Source organism: Coccinella septempunctata, chromosome 8 (assembly GCF_907165205.1).
Source record: "Coccinella septempunctata chromosome 8, icCocSept1.1, whole genome shotgun sequence".
Classification (NCBI taxonomy): domain Eukaryota; kingdom Metazoa; phylum Arthropoda; class Insecta; order Coleoptera; family Coccinellidae; genus Coccinella; species Coccinella septempunctata.
In genome coordinates, this window is record NC_058196.1 from 17,498,053 (window position 1) to 17,525,021 (window position 26,969).

Here is a 26,969-nt window from a genome sequence, read left to right on the forward strand (position 1 = left end):
GTATACAATCGTTTATTACAACATATTCAGACAAATCATACAAAAACGAATCAAAACGTTAAACGGTAATTCCAAAATTTTTCCTTTGTGTAGAAATTTTTTCGGCAAAGTATTTTCATTATTTCTTGTTTCATCTTGTACATGTTCATTATCTTGATATTTTTTGAATGGGCATTAAAATTGGCATGTGTCCTTCAACATTCAATTTATTTCAAGACATTAAGTGATGTGATAACTACATTCCGAACGATAGAAGTGTTATAAATTTCAAAAAATCATTTAATTATGTATTATTGTGTTCAACTTCTGTTCATTGAATTTATCAAGAATGTAATTGTGGTGTAAGTTCCTTGAAAAACCTGAAAAACGAATAAAATCAATATTGGACGTGATCCTTCACCCGACAGAGAAACCGTTTCTCTGTCAGATGTCGCTCAGTGTATTTATAATAATATACATCATATTATATTATATAGTCCATTCAAGAATGATTGACATCTCGGTTGGCTATGGAAAATCGAATTTAAGTTGGTAATAGTTCATGAGTTGAGATTTTGTGTTGCGAATTTCAGGTTGGTATTGAGAATAAATACTGATGATCTAGACCTATTATTACAGTGACTTCATATATGTGTATAAAGTCACTGTACCTATTATATGTGAATCTATGCACTGACTGAAAATACTTGGATTTTTACTGCTGTTTATGTCCTCAATTTAATGAAACAAATTGGAAAAATAATTGCGCCAATTTTGAATGCTGATTAATATGCTCAGAATTCGAATATTTCTTCTTTTCAAATACCTTCTAGGTTATATTTATATACTCCACTTCTGTGAATGAAACTACAGAAATTATTGAAGGTATTTTGGTATTTTGTGACCAGATATTAAGCTGCGTCTGGATTTTCAAGGCTTACGGGGATGTCAATCATTCTTGAATGGACTATGTTATATATCATATCCGCTACTGACATGGAATAAAAGGAGCCGGCAATTCATTCTAGTTTCGTTGACGAAGGAGTTTTGTTGCTCTGACGAGGTCAAATGAGACCGAAACCACGGTCAGCATCTACTCTTTGTCGACGAAATGAAATTTCTGGTAATACTTTGAGCGATAGTAGTTTGTAAGTTCGCTTTAGATTGTAACATTTGTTAATTTAATCATCGGCGAATGTTATGCATCTGAATTAATTCGTTTATTACTGTTATTATTGATATGTTGGTAATGCCAAGTCGATTCAGGTCGAGTGAAGTCATTAAGAGTCGAATCTAGTCAGGTCGAGTCAAGTCAAGTCAGGTAGGTTGCAATTTGGTTTTTCACTTCGGCATCTGTAGAAATTAAAATTTTTCGACCAAATAATATAATTTATACTGTTCAGTATTGCCGTTGAATAATCACATCATAATTTTAAAATATAAGAAAACTTGTGAAGTTTTTGAAAATATCGAAGTATTCAACTTGACTCACAGAAAGTAAATACTTGTTGTTAACATCTATATTTGGATATATTCTGATTTGAAGTGGCATGTGAGCACTTGATAGAAAAAGTCGATAATTTTTCTTCATTTGCGGGGACATGTTATACCATGGTAGATCTTCAATAGAAAATATCAATTCCTGATGCTGAAAAATTAATGATATTCTGTGATTTGTTGAATTTCTGTTGAATATTTTCTTTTACCTTGTCTTCCAAATTTTGTCCTACGCTGCACCATGTATATTGTAAACTGATACAACCACATAAAAATATAATATTTTTGAGATTACCATCCTGTTGAATGAGAATTCGATATTGATTAAAATTCAAAGAATGAATCGAAATTGATTCAGATACATAATGTTGTTATAATCTCAATCGATCTAGGCCTACCCAGCAAACACTGAACAAAAACTGCACATCGTTGCTTCACTTGACTGCAGTGATGGTAATGCAGTAACTGCACCAAAAAGGACCGTATATGTCCCGGTGGACTGTGCAGTTACTGTACAGTACAAACTGCAGTTGATATACAGCCACAGCTGCACTTAAAAAACAGCGATGGTATTGCAATCACTGTACAGCAAGCTGCACTTCAAATGCAGCAGTTACGTGCTAAAACTGTACAGCTAGCTGTATTTTATATGCAATTTTGTCACTGTGCAAAAACTGTACAGCAAGCTGTATTTTATATACAGTAGTCACTGTTCTCAAACTGTACAGTAAGCCGCACTTTATATGCAGAAGTCCCTGTACAAAAACTGTACAGCAAGCTGTATTTTATTATACAATAGTCACTGTACTCAAACTGTACAGCAAGCTGCACTTTAAATGTAGCAGTCACTGTGTAAAAACTGTACACTGTACAGCAAGCTACACTTTAAATGCAACAATAGCTGTGCAAGAACTGTACGGCAAGCTGCACTTTGTGTGCAGCAGCCATTGTGCAGTAACATAATGAACCCTAGCAGCTGCCTACGACAATCGCCGAAGTTAGTTATTTGCCTCATCCTTCTGATTAGAAAAGTGGAATTAACAATTTTTTAGGAAGATTTTCAATATGCTTGCTCCAGCTCAATGATGATTACATTACATCGTGAAATATGTCGTTGAGAAACGAACCGAAGAAAATTGGCCCTAAAATTGATCCCTGAGGGACACCACATTTCACTTCGACAGGATCAGAACTGCAACCATTCCACTTTACTATTTGTCGGCGATTCGTCAAATATGATCGAATTAGTTTGTGTGTCCATTCTCTAGCATCATAATATTGTAGCTTATCTAGCACTATATATATATATATATATATATATATATATATATATAACCTTTGTTATTGAAACAGTATTTCGTGGCTGACGCTATCAAAGGCTTTGCTTAAGTCTAGGGATGCTATTATATGCCTGTTTGTATGCATTGGAGAAATTTAAGAAAACGACGGAGGTGAGACACCTGTCATAATACATCAATGTATGAAAGAAAGAGGGTCTTTTAAAATAGCAGTATACGGGGTGGAATAATAATTCGAATCGAAATATTACGATTCAAATCAAATCGAATCAAGTCAAATAGGACTGAGTGAAATATTGCTGTGAAAAAGGTGTTTTTATTCGATTTTTGCTGATAATTTAAGCGTTAATTTCTCAGTGTCATCATAATCGTCACAGAGGCATGACTTTGGGAATGTAATTATATGAATATAAATAAATAAAATGGTAGCTTTTTTGACGAAACTTCGTAGTTATTTCGATTAGAAAGTAGGATGTAAGAATCATTTGAATATAAAATACCTATTGGTAATATTGTATGAACACGATGATTTCATCCGTTCTTGAGAAAAACAAAATCAGAGACTTCATGATCTCAGAGGTAAATTTCAATTCATGAAAAGTATGCTTCCTAGTATCGATTGAAATTTATTCTGGGAGGATTCTGCATTTACTGAAACTTTTTAGGGTTTTCACTCCTAATCTCTGAAACAAAATCAATTAAAAAATGAAATAAACGATTTGCTCCCTCGTAAATTCTTGCACAAATTTGTCAGGAGCAAATCAACTAGAAAAAATTGTTGCCTGCCAATGAACTGAAAATAAAGGACTGAAATTATAATTTTATATTGTAACGTTGATTTGCTCCAGACAAATTAGTGCAAGACTTCACGCAGGAGCAAATCGTTTATTTCATTTTTAAATTGATTTTGTTTCAGAGATTGGGAGTGAAAACCCTAAGAAGTTTCAGGATATGCTTCCTAATGTAAGAAAAATTTTGCTGTGTTGCTAAATGTAATTTTTTTCAGGTCTGCTATGACATCATAATCTATTGCCGTTCAACTTCAACACCCCATATGTTTTTCCACAGCAATAGCTTGTCAAGGCATATCTGGTACCCATCGCTATAAATATTTCGATCTTTAGTGTTTCAATAATTATGATTCACTATGTATATTATCATTGAATGCTAACTACAAATTTGCCCTGAAAAATAATGGGAATAACCCTTCACCAATTTTTGTTGAAGGGCTACAAAGGGTTTTTCCGCAAAACGCAACATCCCAACTCAGACAAGTCGTATTATTATTTATTTATTTTATTTATTATAAATCTACGGGATAACTCCTTTACAGAAAAAAAATACATCTTAACAAAAAAAATAACAGCCTCATTAAAATAAAAACTACTACATAACAAACTAGTGTTTCACCTTCTTCTACCCATCACTGAGGAACGCGAAAGCACAACGCTCAGCCGAGACCTGAATCTACCGAGTGACTGCTCGCAGATATTCAACTCAGGATACCTGTTTATAAAGTAAAGAGTTCTACCTAGGTATAGATGATTACCATAATTAGTACGTAACGCTCTCGGCCTGAACAACTCAGTATGCGTAGTTCTTCTAGGAGACACATTCAAGGTTAGTCTTGACACTAGTTCAGTAGCCATGTAACAACTTATGCAAGAAACAACAGTCCAATACACGTCTTCTATCAGACAGCGACCACAGTCCCACTGATTCCCTAATTGCCGTAACACTCACTTCAGCATAACGTATACCCCTTTTTTGAGCAATAAATCTCAGGAATTTAGTTTGTACACTCTCCAGTGATCGAGAGGCCACCACACCTCTAGGAGACCAGACCAAGGAGCCATACTCAAGAATGCTTCGAATCAGGGAGCAAAACATAGAAATCAGTGCACTCTCAGAAAACGATCTGCAATTTCTTATCACAAGACCCGAAAGTCTCAACGATTTATCCCTCACGTAAGCCAAATGAGAATGAAATGATATTTCGTGTCGAACCACACTCCTAAGTCATTAACTGACGTTGTTCGAGTTAATCTCTCACCGCACAGGTCGTATGTGGAATGTATATAGTCTCTTCCTCTGGAAAACGTGATCACCGAGCACTTCTTGATGTTCAAAAACATGCGATTGGAAAAACACCATTCCTCCAATCTATTGCAATCCTGCTGCAGTAACTTGACGTCATTGTCACATGAAACAACACGGTAAAACTTCAAATCGTCCGCGAACAACAAATAGTCAGAGTTGAGAAACACACTACTGATGTCGTTGATGAAGAGGTAAAACAATATGGGTCCCAGATGGGACCCCTGTGGCATCCCAGAATAAACAGGAACATAGTAGGAAATGCAGTCTCTTAGTTTGACTGCCAAAAGACGGTTCCTCAAAAAGCTGCTAAATCACTCGTACCTACATAATACCCCTTATTCCCAATATGTGTAGTTTCAACATAAGGATATTGGAATTGACTTTGTCAAAAGCCTTGCTAAAATCACTGTAAATGGCGTCAGTCTGCCTACCGTCCTCCAGTGCACCGATAATATCCTCCACATAAACCAGTAGGTTGGTCATCGTAGATCTACCCCTAGAGAATCCGTGCTGCTGATTTATTATAAACGAGGAGCTCTCCCACACTAATCTGACACACACCAACTTATCGAGTAACTTCGGTAAAACAGACTGCAGCGCAATACCTCGATAATTTCTGATATCCTCTTTGTCTCCAGCCTTATATATAGGTACCAAATAACCGTTTTTCCAGTATGAGGGAAACTTCCCAGTTCTCAAGGAGACCTCAAATATATCACGAATTGGTGTTGTGAGTGAAAAAATACACCTCTTTATAAGCATCGCAGGCACCCCATCCGGACCACACGAATAGCCACCCTTCAAACCCTGGATCCCCTCAAAAACTTCCCTCGTGGATAGGGACAGCTGAGACAAACCAATACATTCCCGTATTGAGTGCATTCCAGGTGAAACTATATGCTCGTTTTCGTATGTCTTGGCAAAATAATCGGCGCACAAATTTGTAATGATGAAATTGGAAGTTGGATCGTGGAGTTGAACCTCCTCAATGGAGTCGCAATGATGCTGGTAACGACTCTCAGAAGAGCCAGGGGGAATATAGACAACACATATAATTGTCTTGATCGAGTTGATGTTTACAGACACCAACACCTGCTCCACATCCTGAATTGCACATTTTATTGTCCTGCCACACAAACCTTTACGTGTCAATATCATCACACCTCCCCCCCTCACCTTGGAACTAGTCAAATTCGATCGATCACATCGAAAAACATCCCACTCGGGAGCCTGAAATTCCGCATCAAGCACATCCGCACTCAACCACGTCTCTGTCAAAACCAAAACATCATATTCGCAGTCAATAGCCAAGGTCCTTAACTCATCTAATCGCGCACGAATACCACCGACGTTATGGTAATTTATTTATTTATTTATTTATTTCTCAAACAGATTACAAATCTTTTTACATGAGAAACACAAAGAATAGACTCAAAATATATCGAAGCATTGAAGAAATAAACCTTATATTATTATTTTACAACTAAATCAAATTAAGGAAAAAAAAGTCAGATTACAAATTTAACTCAATCAATATATTCTTGTTCGAAATACGAATGCAAGCCGTTGTAAAATGCCTTAGGAGGTTGGTAAAAGCTAAGATCAGACATACAGAGGACTTGGTTTGTTATCTTTAGCATTTTCACAACTGGTGAATAGTAATTGAAAGCTACTGTTGGGGGCATATCGAAGAAGGTATTCAGTCTAGTGGTGCGGGGAGGAATTCCTACATGCATTAGATTTCTCAGGTGTGGTGTTCTGTAGTGATGGTTAAAAATCTTATAACACGTCTTCACTGTGTCGTGAAGTCGTCTGGTCTCCAGCGATGGTATCCCAAACTCCCTTCTAAGTCGGGCTGATCTCACCGTATTATAATCCGGATACGTCTTATATTTTTTATAATATAAAAACCTCAAAAATTTGTTTTGGACCTTTTCTAGTGTTGACTTGTACAATATAGGTGAAGGGTGCCACACAGTCGAGCAATATTCAAGTTTCGGTCTGACCACCGTACTATAAATCTGAATCACAGTGTCCAGATTTCTAAAATTCCTGCAATGTCTCATGACAAATCCCAAACTGCGGTAAGCTTTTGCCGATATGGTCTCGATGTGACTCTTGAATGAGAGAGTGTTATTATACTCTATGCCCAAATCTTTGACTTTATTTACTCTTTTTAGTTCTTCTCCATCCATGTTGTATCGGTGCTGTAACATTTCCTTTCTTCTGGTGCAGGATAATACGACACATTTCGACTTATTGAAGGGTAATCCATTTTTGACACTCCATTGGTAGACGCGGTCAATATCAGATTGAAGATTCAGGCAATCTTGTGCACTATCAATTCTCCGATAGATCTTGAAGTCGTCTGCAAACATTAAACATCCGGAGTAACTCAAATCTTGTGGCAAGTCGTTAATAAATATGAGAAACAACAGTGGTCCCAGGTTTGATCCTTGTGGCACGCCAGAATTCGCGTAAAATTTTTCAGACGAAACACCTCCGTACTTTACTCTGAATGTTCTATCTTTCAGGTAAGATGCAAAAAACTCAAGGGTGCATGCGTCTGCACCATTTTCGCTCATTTTGTCTAATAGGTAGTCGTGATTCACATTATCGAAAGCCTTTCTGAAATCAGTATACACTATATCTGCTTGTGCGTTTTCCATGATCTCCGTGATATCATGACAAAATTGCAACATATTGGTGGTGGTAGATTTTCCCGGTGTGAATCCATGCTGTTCCTGGCATATACTGCTTCTCACCATTGCCGAGAGTTTTGCATATATTATTTGCTCAAATAGTTTAGCCACTGCGCAAAGAACCGAGATGGGCCTATAATTTTGAATTTCTGAGACCTTGCCTGATTTATGTACAGGTGTCACCACCACTTCCTTCCACAACACCGGAAATGTTTTCGTTTGCATTGACAAATTGAATATGAAAATCAGTGGCTCCTTCAGCCACTCAGCACAGCCCTTTATGACATATGGAGGAATTCCATCAATTCCCGCTGATTTTTTTGGTTTTAACCCTTTTATCGCGTTGTAGAAATCCACCACTGTAACCTCCGACAATGAAAATTTGGGCTCATGAGTCTTAGGTTCGTAATCAGCTTTTTCTCTTTTAAACACTGATTCAAAATATTTTCCAAAATTATGTGCCGCTTCGGATTCTGGAATCATTTGCTCACCCAATTCAAACTGTGATATTGAGCTACAGTTTCGATTTTCATTTTTAGTAAAATTCCAGAATGCCTTGTGTGATGGGCTTTTTCTCTCACCCTGGACGCTCCTTACCTTTGCTCGGGCGCCAGTGGGGCAATCAGTGGAACCCCACGTCTCTCACAGAATCTCCAAAAATTAGAGAGCCCGGGTAGACTTGAATGATCAGTGGAGAAGGGTAGCAGTGAAAACTAGGGTGGTAGCGTCTTCTTGGTCTCTGCTTTCTGACGGTTTTTAATCGTTCAAAAAGAGTACCTACCTCTTCTGACGAAAATCTAGTTCTAACTGATTTAGGGAACTGTCTCTCACTGGCAAAATAACTGGCAACAAAATAAATGTTTAGTCCTTTATTCCTACTGGATTAAATTATATACAGAAATGTACAAGTCTCAAGAAATATTGATGTCAACCGGCGTCCTGGTCAGTGTGGGGGCGGCTGATGAAACACGGTCTCTCCAGGAAAATAAGGTTGAAATAGACGGTTAAATTTTGTACGGTCACTCCAGAGGAGTACGATGGAAATAGACGGTAATTACGGTTAAATTTTGAAATCCTGTCAAGTCACTCTCTCTGTCGGCGGAAATCGGTACAGTGGCTGGTCTCAGTCGAATGGCAGTGCACCCTGTCTCTCTCTCCTCTCTATCTCTCTCTCTCTCTCTCTCTCTCTCTGTGGTCCTCAAAATGGCTGCCATTCAGACAGCAGGTCGGAAGGAACTGTCAACCTGTAACTTCATTCATTTCATATTTCTTGGTAATCACATCATCCCGGCTAGCAGCCCCTCTAAACCAGAATGACGGTAATCTGGGCTCAGCACAGTGAGGCTATGTACCCAATCTCAGTTAAGATCTTTGTCGTTGTATTTTTGGGGTCCCGAGGAACTGCAGGAGACTTGGAAGAACCAATCCCCAAAAATAGCCTTTGACAAGTCAGGCGGTGTTCAATAATCACAAAGTAGCAACAAAATCACTTAACTATTCACAAAATTTACATCAAATTAATTTCAATTAATATCTTAGTCGTTGAGTTAAGATGCTATTTTTGAATATTTCTACTTTTTGGAGCTCCAAAATGGGACGCGTGGAAAAGTACGCATCACGCCGTGACAACCATTTTGGAACTCCAACCTGTAACTTGATCGGTCGGAAGTCGGCAATATATTAACAAAATAAGCACCAAAAATACGGTAGGAACTCCAAGTCCTACGGGGACCCCACGGCGGTCGCACGGACACAGATGGCCGACACTTTACACAGTCTACGATCACTAGGTCAAGTTTAAACGGTAGGTAAGTATTCTCAGCCAGTCCAATAGACTAAAGAAAGCGGAAAATAGCCCTCAGGTATGCACTACGTAAGAAACAATAATACTACAAGCGACTTGCCTTAAACTTTCAAACTTCTTGACGTAATTTCCAACTCACGGTAATAACACCTTACGCACTTTTCTCGGCAGCTCGATCTCTACTGACCTCGCTCTTGACCTTCCGCGCAGGGCTCGAAGAAGTACCACTCCTCGGGAAAACTGCCCCCCTATCGGTAACTCATTTCCCCATTGGCTGCACTCAAATTGTTCGGTCAATCAGCCGGCTCGGAAAGAAACAGAAACAACTGAAGAGAAGGAAAAACTGAACAAGTTGAAAGACCGCTCTCGACTCAGAAAATGTACGGCTGAACGGAAAGAATTATAAAATATATGAATTCTGAAAACAAAAGACATATACGGTCTCCGCCAGAAATATAGGACTGGTCGGTGGAAAACAATGTCAAAATATCAATCGGTAAAGACCCCCTATGATGATATAACGGTTTTCTTCAAAAATATTTCGGTTGATAGGTCGTATTATACAAGTATAGGTGAAGAAATTTCGTTTTCGTGGCGGGGCAAAATCTGCATCGTCACACTTGTTGTCCCTTTTCATTCCGTTCTCAATATTGTTTATGTAATCTGCGTAACTAGACTTTATCAGTTTTCTGAGATTACGTCTCTCATCCCTGTACAGTTGTAAATGATTGATTGATAAATGTTTTAATTTATTCAGCAGTTTTTTCCTTTTCATGGATTCAAATATGTCCTTGTTAAACCATACTGGAAATTTCGATTTTGTTTTACAAGAATATGGAACGACAGTATTTATCACACCATACATCTGTCGGTAAAAAAACTCCAATGCATCGTTAACATTATTATGATGGAACAGTGGCGTCCAATCTATTTGTCTTATACCAACAGCCAACTCGTAAAAATTACATCTACGAAAATCATAATACCACCTTTCATTTTCCGAGTTTCTATCAACTTTATCAGCTATAGAGTTGAATGTTATGTTGAAAATAAGAGAAGGGTGATGTTTGTCTTCTGATATCAGCGGAAATTCAGATCCAGTTAAGGAAATTCTGTGAGACTCATCTCCAGGAACCAAGATAAGATCCAACTTTCGCCCGTTTGAATTAGAAATTCGATTACATTGTTAGAGTGCAAGTATATTAATGCGATCTAAAACGTTCTTGTGCTTCTCATCTAGACTGTCATATGCTGTCAGATCGTCCGGAAAATCTGGCAAATTAAAATCTCCAACTATGATGACATTACTATACTCCTCAAAAAAAACCTCTACATAATCAAAAAATTCTGTATAGATCTCAAGAGGTGAGCCCGGTGGAAAATAAACAATGACAAACGATATATTCTCCTTTCTTATCCTGACTTTTACATTTATTAATTCATAACTTCCACACCTGCGATCAACACCTAATACCTTATATGTTTTATTTATTGCTACCATCACCCCGCCTCCCTTGACTTTGTTGGTCAGTTGCAAATTTCTATCTGTTCTATAAATTTGGTATTTATGCAAGTTAATTACCTCTGAGTCTAGAATACCCTCGTAAAGCCATGTCTCCGTTCCAGTTATAATATCAAAAGTCTCCTCTTCGATATTCAATTTTATCTCATTCAGCTTTGTCCTCAAACCTCTGAAATTTTGGTAATAGCACTTCAAACCATTTATCTGCATAATTTTTGTAATCCTTAAAAAATAGTATATTCAATGAACAATATTCAAAAAATCAACAACACAAAAAAAAGAGAAAATACAGAAAAAATACAAGTAGGTACATCCTTGAGACCGCTTTTATACTCCATCAATATTTCGGTACTATTTCTATACCATATCACTCCGGATCCTTGTCTTCTGTCCCTTGATAGTCGCAAATACCTCACCATTGAAACTCCAAACATTTTTCGAAGAGTACTTCTTGACAGCCTTCCTCATAATATCCAAATTATACTTAGTCAAATCTTCCTTGATCACGACGCCACTGGATTTTAGAAGTTTTCTCTTCTCCATGATTTTCTGCTTATCTCTATAATTACAGAATCTGACCAGTATTGCGGGTGGTTTTTTGTTATCGATATCATCGTCTTGCGATGTTTGTTGTCCGCTTTTTTGTCGACCCACACGGAAACATGATTCAGTATTTGTTGTTAAATTAATTCTCACCTTCAACGTCTTATTGAACAAATTTTGGACTAATTCCTCTGCATTCTCTCCTTCGCATTCTTCAATACCAAAAATACGAATGCAGTTCTTTCTCCGGTTTTGATCTAACGATTCCATTCTGTTTTTGAGTAGTTCGTTTTGTTGTTGCAGAAAGGTTATTTTCTTTTCATAATGTTCGAGTTTCTCCTGCTGTTTAGCTATTACTTCATCTAATCTCTCGTTTAGGTGCTCAGATACATATTTCACCAATGATTCCATGAAACTCTGGTCTTGTAAAATTGACTGCATAGCTTCTTTCATGACCTTTTGGATCTCCTTCTGTGTTGAGGTCATTTTTCCTAATTGCGAATCAGGTAATGTAGGTTTATAATATGGATATATACCAATAATGAGAATGGTATGAAATCTTTCTTGTTATTTAGCGGAGCTCACGAAAACACGTCTATTCGCTTCGACTAAACATATGTGCATATGTAATAAATCCTAATGTTCTGCTGTAAAGGGGGCTTAACTAGTTTTTCCTCCTGATGATCTTCGGCTCACCGCCGATGTATCTAATTGTTAGCTTTTCACCTTTTAAGCTTCTCTCATCGATTTTCCTCTTCAAATTTTCCAAATGATCGCGCTGCTGAGGAGTTTTATCGTTGAAAATTCTAAAACGTTGCCCATTCTCTCTTTCACTGTTTTTCATCAAGACTTCCTTAACATCAACATTGTTCTTCATTATAATTTTGATAGGTCTATCCCCGTTACCAACCTTTTTCAAGCCTACTCGAACCACCTTACTAATATTTTCCACTTTCTCATCCATCTTGAGAGCAGAAAAAATCTCCCTCACACGATTCAGGTCGAATTGAATACGTTCTTCCAACAGCGTAGAGGTACTCTCCGAAACATTGAACAACATTAAGTTCCTCTCACGCAATGCCCTATCATTTATCTCCGATATTATTTTGTCAGAGTTGGTAACACGAACAGCCGCTTCAATTTTTTCCATGAGCAGAGCATTCTCGTTTTTAACCTTCGTTATTTCAAGCTTCAATTTTTCAGTCCCAACCAGGTGCTCCTGGTATTTTGAAGACAGCTCACCCACCTTCGAGGCCAAATCGCCAATCTGAGCCAAGCATTCATTTCTTATTTCAATTTGAAACCTCTCAAACTGAGCTTGAAACACCTTCGTTAACTGATTCACAATTGCGTCCACCTGACTGTTCATTCCGAGCATAGCACCCTCTTCTCCAGCAGCACCCTGATGGCAACACGTTATTTTACCCTCTTGCGCATACCCTGCTTGACTTGCACAGCTTGGATGAAACGGATTTGAACATATACTGCATTTGACAGGATTAACCACTCTTCTCTTGCAAGAAACACACTTAGTCTCCGACGACATAACGCGATTCAAAAACGCAACAAGTAAAACGAACAAATTTAGTCCGACTCTGTTCAATTGTCCAACACACGTATTGCACACCGAATACAACGATTCAACTCGCAAAAACCGTGTGCCAGATGTGAACGCGATTAAACATCAGGTATTATCGGAATATAATTACCGATTCGTACATTAAACATCTACGAATAATGAAACCGCACGAAAGTTCCAAACTACATTCACGAATTCACAACCATCAACACCCCCAGGAGACTCTGTGAAATTTTCAGAATTTAATTCGCCCAAGAACCACGAAAATACATCAATTACACTATTCAACAAGGGTCCTCCCACCTAAGAGATTTATATTTTTTTTTGTTAGGTATTCCTCACCTTATTACAAAAATAATAGTGCTTTCGTTTGTTTAGCTCCCGTTATCAAAATAAAAGACATGCGTGAATTGTCCATGTTCGCACTTCTGTACCCTACGATACTTTATAAAATAAACAAACTATTGAAACAAGTTCAGTTTCTGGCAGCATTGAATGACATTGAAAAAGAAGCCTGGTTGTCCTTTGTAGAAGTGACCAAAAATTTTCTTGGCAATCACAAATCTCCGCAATATGTAAATATCGTCAAAACGATGTTACAGGCTCATCAAAAAATGGGATGCAACATGTCCCACCTAAGAGATTTATATTTTTTTGTTAGGTATTCCTCACCTTATTACAAAAATAATAGTACTTACGTTTGTTTAGCTCCCGTTATCAAAATAAAAGACATGCGTGAATTGTCCATGTTCGCACTTCTGTACCCTACGATACTTTATAAAATAAACAAACTATTGAAACAAGTTCAGTTTCTGGCAGCATTGAATGACATTGAAAAAGAAGCCTGGTTGTCCTTTGTAGAAGTGACCAAAAATTTTCTTGGCAATCACAAATCTCCGCAATATGTAAATATCGTCAAAACGATGTTACAGGCTCATCAAAAAATGGGATGCAACATGTCCCACCTAAGAGATTTATATTTTTTTGTTAGGTATTCCTCACCTTATTACAAAAATAATAGTACTTACGTTTGTTTAGCTCCCGTTATCAAAATAAAAGACATGCGTGAATTGTCCATGTTCGCACTTCTGTACCCTACGATACTTTATAAAATAAACAAACTATTGAAACAAGTTCAGTTTCTGGCAGCATTGAATGACATTGAAAAAGAAGCCTGGTTGTCCTTTGTAGAAGTGACCAAAAATTTTCTTGGCAATCACAAATCTCCGCAATATGTAAATATCGTCAAAACGATGTTACAGGCTCATCAAAAAATGGGATGCAACATGTCCCACCTAAGAGATTTATATTTTTTTGTTAGGTATTCCTCACCTTATTACAAAAATAATAGTACTTACGTTTGTTTAGCTCCCGTTATCAAAATAAAAGACATGCGTGAATTGTCCATGTTCGCACTTCTGTACCCTACGATACTTTATAAAATAAACAAACTATTGAAACAAGTTCAGTTTCTGGCAGCATTGAATGACATTGAAAAAGAAGCCTGGTTGTCCTTTGTAGAAGTGACCAAAAATTTTCTTGGCAATCACAAATCTCCGCAATATGTAAATATCGTCAAAACGATGTTACAGGCTCATCAAAAAATGGGATGCAACATGTCCCACCTAAGAGATTTATATTTTTTTGTTAGGTATTCCTCACCTTATTACAAAAATAATAGTACTTACGTTTGTTTAGCTCCCGTTATCAAAATAAAAGACATGCGTGAATTGTCCATGTTCGCACTTCTGTACCCTACGATACTTTATAAAATACACAAACTATTGAAACAAATTCAGTTTCTGGCAGCATTGAATGACTTTGAAAAGAAGCCTGGTTGTCCTTTGTAGAAGTGACCAAAAATTTTCTTGGCAATCACAAATCTCCGCAATATGTAAATATCGTCAAAACGATGTTACAGGCTCATCAAAAAATGGGATGCAACATGTCCTTAAAGCCCGTTTGCAACAGCCGAGAATTCTCTGGAGAATTCTCTACAAAATTCTCGCAAGAAAACGGCAGAGATTATTTTGTATGCAACTGAACAGAGAATTCTACCGAAAGTGCGTATGCAACGGTATATAATTCACGGCGCATGAATTTTCGAGCAAATTTTCTAGAGGATTCTCGGCTTTTGCAAACGGGCTTAAAAATACACTTTTTGCAATCACATATTAATGTCTTTCCACAAAATATGGGAGCCGTAAGTGACGAGCATGGAGAGCGATTCCATCAAGACATCGCGTCATTCGAAAAACGCTACCAAGGCAAAGGGGAACCCTCTATGCTTGCTGATTATTGTTGGTCCATCGTTAGAGAAATACTGGAGTCGTCCTACAGCAGAAAAGACAAAAGATCTAAGCGATCGGAATCTTTTACACCATTACCAATAGTATAATGCATTGTTTTTGTTAAAAATCATGAATATAATTATTAAAAAACAACAAGAGCTAACTTCCACTTTTTATTTATTGTGCGTTTATACCGTGGCTACGAAGATTCAAAATATATATATTTTCCTTAGGTGGGAGAACAAAACTATAATTTTGTCGATCAGTGTTATCGGCGGATCGAGATCGCAGTCGCTGCATTCGACAGACAATTGTATAATTATTTGTATAATATGTGACGGCTGCATCATTTTACGATCTATTTATTCAGTTTTTCAGAGTGAACACACAAATAAATGGAATATTTATTGAATATATCAAAGACCATCATCTCGTGAATACTGACATACTTTGAAAGTTTTTACAAAGTGCGTACGTCTTGGTATGTTTATTGAAGTAGAATGAAGAAATTCTGCTCTTGATCATTGTAATGAAATTTTCGATTTAAACAATAGGTATCGGAAAAAGTGGTATTAATACGAAGAAATGATTCCAAGGTTTTAAATTCGTAAGCAAAACTCCTTTATTATCCAAAATATTCACGAGACTATGAGACCTCTGCGACCCTCTCGTACGACACTCGAGACGAGACCGTGAAAAGTCTGGTCTCGTCTCACCAATGAGGCAAGAAGTCTTGCCTCGTGTCGAAAACGAGACGAAACTCCCGAAAAAAATACTCTTCTGAGTCTTCTGGGCATCACTTCGTAGCATTCGTTGATTTTTATATCAATGGACAATGGATGTTATGTATCTGAATTAATTGCGATTACTTTCTTTCTGCTTTAGTATATGAAGGCATTATCCTTGTCATACTAACAATATTCAAATTATTGAGATTATAAATGTGTACTTACTACTAGACAAATGTATGCCCCCATTGCCATACATATTGTTCCGAGTACATATATGACGATACAACAATATCCGAAGGTTTGGTTAGCGTCTTTAATCAATCTGAAATGAAAGGAGAAAACGAGTTTGTAACGGGTTTAGTTTGCAAAGGGTTTTATCTCGAGCGCCAGCTATTCTTTCAATAGGAAGAAATACAAACCCACCAAGTAACCTACTAGTCGGAGACAGAGTTCGGGGTTATCTAAGGTGGTAGCGATAACAAGTACTTCAAAACCGAATTTATTACAACAGTTGTGATTACAGTGATCCATACAATGATTTCCAAGTCAAAAAATATATACAGCTGATGACCCAGTTCAAAATGAGGAAAACAGAAATGCAACAATTAATCTGTCCCGGTCGTCAGAAATTCAAACTCAACACAGTGAAATTAATGAATTAAACAATATTCAAATTAATTATATTCAGTCAAAATATTAGGTATTAAAGAAAGAAATGAATCAATATCATTCACTTTGATTCCTTCTGAGACAATGAGGAAAGTACGGGGTTTACACAAAATTCACAGTAACCGGTTGTCTCAGAAAGTCCCTGTTATCGGTTAATTTAGCGATGGGTTTGATCCCGAGCACTTTCAGTGATTTTCAGTGTACATGCCAATCAGAATTGAAACTATTCAATAAACGGGTTTGATTAAGGTGAAACACAATGCAACAATTTACTGGATAATAGGGTAGTTTATCGTGGTCTCCCCGTGGCAACCTTGGGTGTACACGCCAAGCATTACCAGCAGAAAGACTTCGAGACCTCTGTCGATTGGTTTCCGTCACCAGAGAGCCAGGCGACAGGGAAACGGGAAATCTAAACAGAACACAACAGGGGTAGAACGGGATAGGCTACTGTGGTCTTTCCGTGGCAACCTTGGGTGTACACGCCAAGCATTACCAGCGGAACGACTTCGAGACTTCAGTCGATTGGTCTTGGTTCACCAGAGAGCCAGGCGACTAAAGTCTGCGTTAACAAGGATTAGCACAATTAAACAAATAAAAGAATGCAACTTTGAATCGCGCAGTGTGCGGTATCAAGAAAAAGACTTACGGTTTGTTCCGGTACGGTCACGCCACCAATAATAGAAAAGAAAAAGAAACAGATCACAGGGTCTTAGAATTTAGAAAAATGAATAAGTAATGAATGACGAATGCCGAATAAGGAATATATGAATTGCCAATAAAGAATCAATGCCGAATAATGAATAACTGTCGAACAATGAATCAGGAATACCATTCGTCTGGTGGTGCGGCCCTATTTATCAACTTTCCCCACATGTGGACGGTCATGTGATCAAAATTGCATCCAAAAATTCGGTATTCTCGAATATTCTCCCCAGAAGAAATATTCTCGGTGGCAGTTATCTCTTTATCGGTAAAAGAAACTGTCGTTATCTGCAATCAATGCTGTTTTATGCTGAATTCGGTGTGTTTTTGTGGACGGAAAAACAACGCTGAATGCAGAAAGACACTTTTTCTTTGTTTTGGATTATTACGGCGGATTACTGTTGGAAATTTCAATTTTACGAAATTTATTAGGATTCTGAAAAATGAAACGGAATATCTTTATTAAAACTAAAATCTCCATCAGACGGTGTTGCATTGCTTCAACTGGAAAATTCAGGGAAACGGACATTTAAAACGAGGCTTGATTTTTATATAAAACAATCAAGTATCGTTACAAGTTTCAGCAACGAACAACACAAAACGGAAACTCACCTGTGTAACTCAGAAAGGTACTCGACCAGAAAGGAGAATTTTTCGCCCAAATGCTGAATATTCCTCTCATCGAATTCCATAAAATGCTCTGTGAGATCCTGGATTCTGAGAGTCATAATATAAGCAATTCCAATAAATCCAACCATAGAAGCACCATAGAAGCTCCATACCATAGCTGAACCAATATTTATGTAAAAAGCAAACAAAACTTTCCACATGCTCGAATCCTCTATCACGAACGGATACCAAACAGGGTTCAATAGACCACACATGTATCTTTTGTCATCTTTGAGCTTCCTGTCTTCACAATTTGCATCAAAAAATAGGTAAATCAAACCAACCGAAAAGCAGAGGGTGAAGCTTGCGTAGAACGTAATCCAGGTTAGTTTATTTAGAAAGATGTAACCCTTGGAAACATTCATGGGCACTTCATTGGACATATATTTTATCTCTTGAAGTAGTTTTCTGATTTTCTCACCATGTGACAAATAAATCATTATTAGCAATGCATCCATCGAGGATGTAACTATTATCTGCAAAGATTCAATTATGTCGTTGCGCAGGCCATCTGAAAATGGTAATTTTTGAAACAGAGTCTACATTTTTCGTCAGACGCGGAAAAAGGGTACCTCGAAATGCCAAAAATTCTGCAGTATATTGTGTGGCCTAGCAAAAAATTTGAAAGCCACACAGTATAAGAGTTGGGGGTCAGCTTAACAAATCTACGTATTTTCATTATAGGTTCTTTTCTGACAATTTCAGAAGTTTAAATAAACCATAGTTAGAACCTACGTTTTCTCCACGGCAAAGTTTTTCGTAGGCATTCTTTCATTGATTGATTTGTTTGCACAATATACAGGGTGTTTCATGAGTCGTTGGCTTGCTTGTTTTGTATCCTAAGGCTATTAGTTTCGGAGATACGGGGTGATTCATGAATATTGGCCGAAATTTGCGATAGCTATAACTCTAGACTACAAGGTCCGATTTCTATCAAATTTTATTGGTTTGTTCACTTCAGAAAGCTCTTCCAAACGGTTCATGAAATATCAATATTTTCATTGCAGTACTCAGAAATTCATGATTTTTTATCCAAAAATCTATATTTTTCACATCCCTTACGGAAATTTCGTTATTGCCATGAAAAACTACATATTTTATTCTAGGGAATTCAATTTTCACTTTGCATGGCGCACTTGTCACAAGGGAATAGGAACTAGGAACCGGACAAAATCATATTTCATGTCATTTTTTCGAAATGCGGTCCTATTTTTATTCCTTCGGTGATAATATTTATTGTCCTTTGCCGAGATTCTGAATTATTTTAAATTCTGTAAAATTCCTCTTCATTTTGAACACTCAGCACATACTGAGTGTTCGTAAAAAAGTGTTTAAAAGTATGCAAAGTCGAGCTGTGAATTCTTCTGAAATAACATATTGAGTTTAGATACAGATGAAGTAAACCCTCTTGGAAAATGTAATCCGTGAATATATAAGCTTCATAACACAAATAACTATTAAAATTTATTCTTCCGAAAAACCTTAATCTTTTTATTTCCTTTCATGAAACAACAATGAAGGAATCGGACGAATTCATGTTTTATGTCACTTATTCGAAATGCGGTCCTGTTTTTATTCCTTTGGTGATTTTATTCATTGTCTTCGGTCGAGATTTCGAATTTTTAAAATTCTGTCCAACTCTTTTTCATTTTAAACCTTTAGTTCCTACTGAGTGTGCTTGAAAAAGTGAGTGCATGACAATTCTGACTTCGCGGGAGCATTTGCGGCAGAGGATAGAAGAAGCCTGTGCAGAAACAAAATCCCGATATAATAAAAAGGGCAATAAATAATCTGATTTTAAGCGCTAGAAAATGCGTCGAGATGGGGGAACTCCAGTTCGAACATATTTTATAATATGATACTACATTTTCATTGTTGAAGAATAAATTTCAATACTTATGTGTGTTATGAAGCAAATACACTTACCTATTTGAAATACACTTACAGATTACATTTTCCAAGATGGTTCCCATCATTTGTATCTAAATTCAATATGTTATTTCAGAAGAATTCACAGCTCGACTTTGCATACTTTTAAATACTTTTTTACGAACACTCAGTATGTGCTGAGTGTTCAAAATGAAGAAGAATTGAACAGAATTTAAAATAATTCAGAATCTCGGCAAAGGGCAATAAATATTATCACCGAAGGAATACAAATAGGACCGCATTCCGAAAAAATGACATGAAATATGATTTTGTCCGGTTCCTAGTTCCTATTCCCTTGTGACAAGTGTGCCATGCAAAGTGAAAATATGTAGTTTTTCATGGCAATAACAAAATTTCCGTAAGGGATGTGAAAAATATAGATTTTTGGATAAAAAATCATGATATTCTGAGTACTGCAATGAAAATATTGATATTTCATGAACCGTTTGGAAGAGCTTTCTGAAGTGAACAAACCCATAAAATTTGATAGAAATCGGACCTTGTCGTCTAGAGTTATAGCTATCACAAATTTCAGCCAATATTCATGAATCACCCCGTATCTCCGAAACTAATAGCCTTAGGATACAAAACAAGCAAGTTTTCTGAAATACTTGATGACCTGCATTCACCATTCGGCTATGGCCAACGACTCATGAAACACCCTGTACAGACAAAAGTCTATACAAAACAAAAGCACTGAATACATAAAGTTCAGACATTTATCTATCCAAAAATTCACTCAACATATAAATAGTCTTTTCTAAAAGAGGAGACTTCACTCTGCCACAGATGCTGCCGGAATTAATTTCTTGATCTCTTCTGGTCATTTATTTCATAGGTTGTCTCAGGATTAAATTTGGATGTAGGTTTCGAACCTCAAAATATGACGAAAAGGTTCTATGGAGGTATGTCTGGAAACGCTTCGTTGAAGAGATGCTTAAGGGATGCACTCGAGACTCATTTTCTCCCTCATCCCTCATTATGGGTATTATAGAAAAGTCGTAAAAAGCAGAATCTTATAGTCCGTCATGCGGTGATTAGGTACGATTTGCTTCCTCTAATATAAGAGAAAGGAGAAAAGTTATCTTTTTACCTGAGTAGCCATGAGAAATGAAGCCGATGATACCATACAAATAAAAACCAAACGTCGCCACAAAAAACAGCGAATGTTTAAGCATGAGAATGTAAGCGTTATATTTTTCTCCTTCCTTCGGGAGGGCGAAAAACATCTTGTGGATTACATCCATGGCTTGCCAGAGCTCTGGTTCATTCCATCTGAGCATCTTTGGTCCTTGGAATTTTGTATCTAAATAAACTGACGTTGATAACTCGTCTACTTGGCTTGATTGAATAATTGAACTTCATATGTCTCTCTAACATTCAAAATTTCGATCACGTGATCAGTAAAGGTGCATATATATGGTAGTCAATTGAAACCATCAACCCTCATATGTTCAATTCTCACGTTATGGGCGTTACAATTATTTATAGACTTGGTATTAATCTGAAGATGATTTTAAATGGAAAAAGTCATTAGGTGAAATCAACTTATTCTACGGACCATTAGTTTTACGAGGCTCCTATCTATCACCATATCTGTACAATTTTTATGGCTCGGACATCTTACCACTTACCACAAGATCTTATAAACAAAATGAGTTTTTTTTACACTTTGCAGGGGACACCACACTGATCGCTCATGGTAAAAGTATATATCAATAATATTGGAAAAATTGAAGAACAGGTTAGTTGTATGGTTGAGAAAGTGGAGAATAAAACTCAACCCAAAAAAAATCGAAATTTATACTTTTTCAATATAAAAGCAACCAGAACTGCCCAACTATATCCTTGGGCAACACCTCCTTAAAACCAAGCACAAACTGCAGATATCTTGGAATGGCAATTGACCACAAACTGAATTTTAAAATGCATATATTAAATCCACTAAAGAAGCAACAATCAATAGAGCTAGCCTTTTCAGAAAACTAACATACAGTAATGAAGATATTGGGATAGAAACAGCCAGCAAATATATAAGACGATCCGCAGACCTCTCATAGAATATGGACACCAAATCCTGGGACAATGCAATGAAGGTGCCATCAAAATGTAAAATAGCGGAACGCACTAGTCCGGAAGATTACTAAAATAAGACATCCGAATAATCCACTACATTACTCAGCCAACGAATATCTTCACGGGAAGACAAAAATAGAAAGTAGCAGAATACAGAGCCTAACAAAAAATTTGTCAATCAACAACACAACATTAACACAAAAGCACCACTAATACATAGCATATCTCACCTTGAAAGACTTACTTAGCCTACTCATTCTATATTTCACAGGCTCGCATACCATCATATTGTTAAACATAAATTGTACAGAGGCAGGAAGACCTCGGTCGATAGCCCTTTGAAAAGTTTTCAATAAAGTTATTATCTCTCTCGTAGATTTACGATTAATACAAATTCAGGGCAAAAATTCTGCTCTTCCGCAGAAATATCACCTGATGAATAAAAATTTCTTGTTCGAGTAGAGGTCCACTTTCTTTCAAAACTTACGGGTAAAGAATTTTGAAAGAAAAAGTATAAAAGAGAATAGTGTGTTTAAGTATGAATTCCTGAAAATCATTTGAAATTTCCATTTCTGAATAGAAAAAGTAGAATCGCAAAGAATATAGGCTCTCAACATGAGTGATAATGCCAGAGAAAATGAGGAGGCATTGTGGTTTCGCCGAAGGGTCTTGAGCAAATTGGTAGATCAAAAAGAAATGAAATATTGAATTGATGCAGCCGATACATGATGAAAATCCATAATTGAACTGAAAAAAGATTATATTATTTTCACAAAAATGAGTTTTTAAACCACGACGTGTTTCGCTATCACAATAGCATCTTCAGGTGGGTGAAGGTACTTTACCTTCATCCACCTGTAGAATTTCATTCATTTCCGTATTAATTTACGATTCATTCCATTTTAATATCTTCTGTAAGTTCTGAATTATGAATTCTGCTATTTTGCTGTTACAAATAGTTGCGAACGAGTTACTAATGAATAAAAAAAACTCATTTTCGAAAAAGTTGTCCTACGAGTGGATGAGAAACTTTTTCACCAACAGGAGTGCTCCAAAGCTCAGTTTTCTCACCCAACCTCTTCCTGATCCATATGAACTATCTTCTCAGTAAAACCGGAAACCGCGTACCTACTCAGTTTCGCAGTTGATATCATCATTATCCAGTGACTAATTTTTGAGCTACGTTGAATCTGATATCCACAGATACCAACAATCTATCCAACATTGCAAACTCTTCTGCAAATAAGCTGTAATATTTGTCGCTAGACTAAATTTTTTCTATGTATGCTCAGATCAGATCAAAATTTGAATACTGCTCTTATAGTTGGCGCTCAGCGCCCAAACATTCAGTGCAACTCTTGGATTATATTCTGAGGAGAGAGATATGAAGGACTGATTGTCCAATTCTAACAACCATTCTATAGCTTCAGATAGTTTCACACTATCAACGTTTGTGTCTACTTCAGCAAATGATGCCAGATTTGCACGCCGAAATTCATTAGAGAATAATCTCTAATGTATAAGTATGTATAAGTAAAGTATAAGACTTCCCCAGCTGCCAATTTTTAATCGGGGTAACAACTAGGAGAATTTTTTTGTTCAATATTGTTTACTTAGAAATTAAACAAATTGAAGGGTTAGTCAGAATAAAATAGAACAATGAGAGAAGGAAAAAAAATGCCCATGGATCATCTGAATCTTCAATCTATTGAACGTATTAAGTGAAATAATAACTATATTCCAGTCGAAACAGGTTTTAGGTTTAGGTTTTTTTCAATTCCAAATGTCCATTCAATTCTGTAACATTCTTTTCATCTTCTGCTCGATGATACTTGTTTTTTCGGAATTAATTTTTTAATTTAAAATGAGATGAGATCTATACCCGCCCATTGTCCTTTTATGTTGGTGTATGTTGACCTGAGAAGGCCTCTGATCGAAACTAGTCGTCAAAGTATTTGATTAAAACAAGTGTTTTTTTTTTGTTATCCACTACTTGACTGATACTTTAGACGCAATTATGGAGGAGTTAATCCACAGAATCCTTTAGTGTAGTATGCTCAGATCAGACCAAGTATTGAATAGTGCTCTCTTGGTTTGAGCTCGGCGCCCAAAATTCATTGCAACTCTTGGATTACATCCAGAAGAAAGCAGTAAAATTGCTTTATTACCTGAAGCCAGTCTACAGCCGTTAGAACATCAGAGGATATACTACACGTGCCTGTTTCAAAAGCCAGTCAACCAGTTTCAGTCACAGGGAAGTTGATGGGAATTACCACTGTGGAAATGCGACTTCACAATGTTGATTTAAAAAAAGGCCACCAGTACTTACTGGAGAGTGCTTAATGTCCGCAACATTGCATATCGCGGGTAATTACCCAGTACATCACATAGTAGGTGTAAAAAAAGCACCATAGACAGCAACATTGCGACTTCTCATTTTTAAGGTTTTTGGAACGATTATTTTGACAGGATAAACTACCAAAGTGTATCCTCTATTGAAGTTATATTCATGTTCAATTTGATATCATCATCATCATCATCATCATCATCATCATTGCTGTATCCCGTTGCCGGGAATGAATCTACAAAAAGACGAAAGCGGGAGAAAACAAAAAGAAAAGAAAAAGAAAGGAAAAAGAAAAAAAAAGGAAAAAAGAAAAAAAAAAAAAAAGGAAAAAAAAAAAAAAAGGGGGCGAACAGACTTATAATTTTTCAGGGCTTATTGCGAATGTGTGCTTTCCTGTGACTGTAGAGTCCCAACCGTGACCTACATATCCTACCACACTCCGGGCATGGATAGTCACCAACCAGATCTGGCCGCCGCTGTATCCTTCTCGAGTCTCCATTATAACTGTGTACCAAAGACCTCCACTGTGACCTGTCTAATGCTAGTTGTTCCCAGTTATGATTGGCATTAACTGATTTTAGGGATTGATGTAGTGTATCCTTGAACCGCTTGTACTGGCATCCTGGTTTCCGGGCTCCCTCAGTGAATTCGCCATATAGAGCTATTTTGGGGAGTCTTGTGTCTTGCATCCTCAGAATGTGGCCGCTCCATCTCAGTCGGGCCCTCGTTACTTGAGTCTCAATTGTTGTACAACTCGGGCGCTGCAAGACTTCTGCATTTGAAACTTTGTGGAACCATCTTATGTGCATTATCTGTCTTAGATGACGTTGTTGCGTTTGTTCAAGCTGTTTAATATGTCGCCTGTAGGGCGTCCAGCTTTCGCTTCCGTAAAGAAGCGTTGGGAGGACCACTGCCTTGTAAACAGCTGTCTTGGTCTTCAGATTGAGGTCGTGATTTTGAAACACTCTATCCTTTAGCTTCCAGAATGCCCGTGATGCCGAATTGATACGGTTGTGTATTTCCGTGTCAAGGTTAGCCCTAGTATTTATGAAGCTTCCCAAGTATTTGAACTGCTCGACCTGTTCTAGAGTTTCATTCTCCAGGCTGATATCTGTTGGAAGGCTTTCTGGCGGACTAACCAGGATTTTGGTTTTGTCGATATTGAGTCTAAGGCCTAAAGCCTCGTATATATGTTTATAGGTGTCCAACATTATCTGTAGATCCTCCGAGCTGCTAGCGATAAGTGAACAGTCGTCTGCATATTGAAGTTCAGTGATAAACTTGGTACTGGTTTTTGCTCTGAGGCGCTTCAGGTTAAACAGGCCACCATCAAATCTGAATCTTATCCCAACACCTCTTACAGGCATACTCATGTCAGCAATCATCGATACAGCTATGGCGAAAATATTGAACAGTAAAGGCGCTAATACGCAGCCTTGTTTTATTCCAGAGTTGGTTGAGAAATGGTCGGTTGTGGAGCCATTATGCTGTATTCTAGCGGTGTTGTTGGTATGAAGGCTTTTACACACTGCTAAGAATTTTTCGGGTACTCCAAGACGTGCCATGATTTTCCATAGCGCTCTCCGATTCACCGAATCGAACGCCTTACTTAGATCGATGTAGGCTGTATAGACCCTTGATTGTTGTTCACGGGCCTTCTCTTGCAGCTGTCGCAGTGTGAATATTAGGTCCACCGTACCTCGATTTGGTCTGAAACCGCACTGGGATTCAGGCAATAGCTTCTCCAAGAGTGGAACTAGACGATTAGCCATAATCTTCGAGAGAATTTTACCGGCCACACTAAGCAACGATATGCCCCTGTAGTTGTTGCAATTCGACGTATCGCCTTTGTTCTTATAGAGGTTGATAACTAAAGCGTCTCTGAAGTCTTGTGGCACATCTCCCTGTTCCCAGATCTTGCGGAATAGTGTTAGGAGACTATTGACAATGTCTTCATCCAAGGCCTTGAATATCTCCGCTGGAATGCCGTCTAGACCAGGTGACTTATCATTTTTCATATTTTTAATCGCACTTATGATTTCCGACATTGAGATTTCGTCATCAAGCGATGTCATCGGACTATACGAGGGGAGCAGGTCTAAAATGGACAAATCCGAGTCGTTATTTTGATTCAAGACCTGTGAGTAATGCTCCTTCCATCTTTCGAGAATTTTTCTGTCTTCAGTTAGAATAGCTCCATTAGTATCTCTTATAGGAAAGTTAGCTTTTCTGCTTGGACCATAAACAGTTTTAATAGCTTCGAAAAAACGCCTGTAATCATGGTTATCGGCGTAAGCTTGTATTTCCCTAGCTTTTTCTTTCCACTTTCCAATTTGATAATTACCATCGTGGCAATCAATTTGCACTCTATATTCGAGGCGTTCCGAGCAAAAGTGACCCAAGCTATAATTTTTCTGAAATTGAATTAACAGTAAGAACTGCCTAAAAATGAATCAAAATTTTATATACTCGTAAACTCAATTTCAGAAAAATTGTAGCTTGGGCCTCTTTAGCTCTGAACGCCTCAT

General features: G+C 37.3%; 2 protein-coding genes across 3 annotated transcripts in view; both read right to left on the reverse strand.

Moving 5' to 3' along the window:
- Positions 1-26,969, reverse strand: part of LOC123319455 — a 33,806-nt gene continuing 6,837 nt past the window's right edge. The window contains exons 1-5 of one of the 2 annotated variants that reach the window (XM_044906440.1): positions 18,033-18,143; positions 16,269-16,368; positions 1,686-1,775; positions 1,472-1,627; positions 1-359 (exon numbers count right to left, since the gene is read on the reverse strand). In XM_044906440.1, the coding sequence (XP_044762375.1) occupies positions 300-359; positions 1,472-1,627; positions 1,686-1,775; positions 16,269-16,368; positions 18,033-18,112 (486 nt within the window). In that variant the 5' untranslated portion in view covers positions 18,113-18,143 and the 3' untranslated portion in view covers positions 1-299. Of the gene's footprint in view, positions 360-1,471; positions 1,628-1,685; positions 1,776-16,268; positions 16,369-18,032; positions 18,144-26,969 lie in introns of those variants that run through there. The other variant, XR_006538488.1, reaches the window with a different exon arrangement.
- LOC123319456 lies at positions 11,241-12,046 on the reverse strand. The gene is made up of 2 exons (XM_044906441.1): positions 11,599-12,046; positions 11,241-11,461 (listed from the first exon to the last, which is right to left on the reverse strand). The coding sequence occupies exons 1-2, from the start codon at positions 11,929-11,931 to the stop codon at positions 11,456-11,458; spliced, it is 339 nt and encodes a 112-aa protein (XP_044762376.1). The 5' UTR covers positions 11,932-12,046; the 3' UTR covers positions 11,241-11,455.

Coding starts and splice junctions, on each gene's coding strand:
- LOC123319456 (XM_044906441.1), bottom strand. CDS start 11,931: ATGACCTCAACACAGAAGGAGATCCAAAAGGTCATGAAAGAAGCTATG.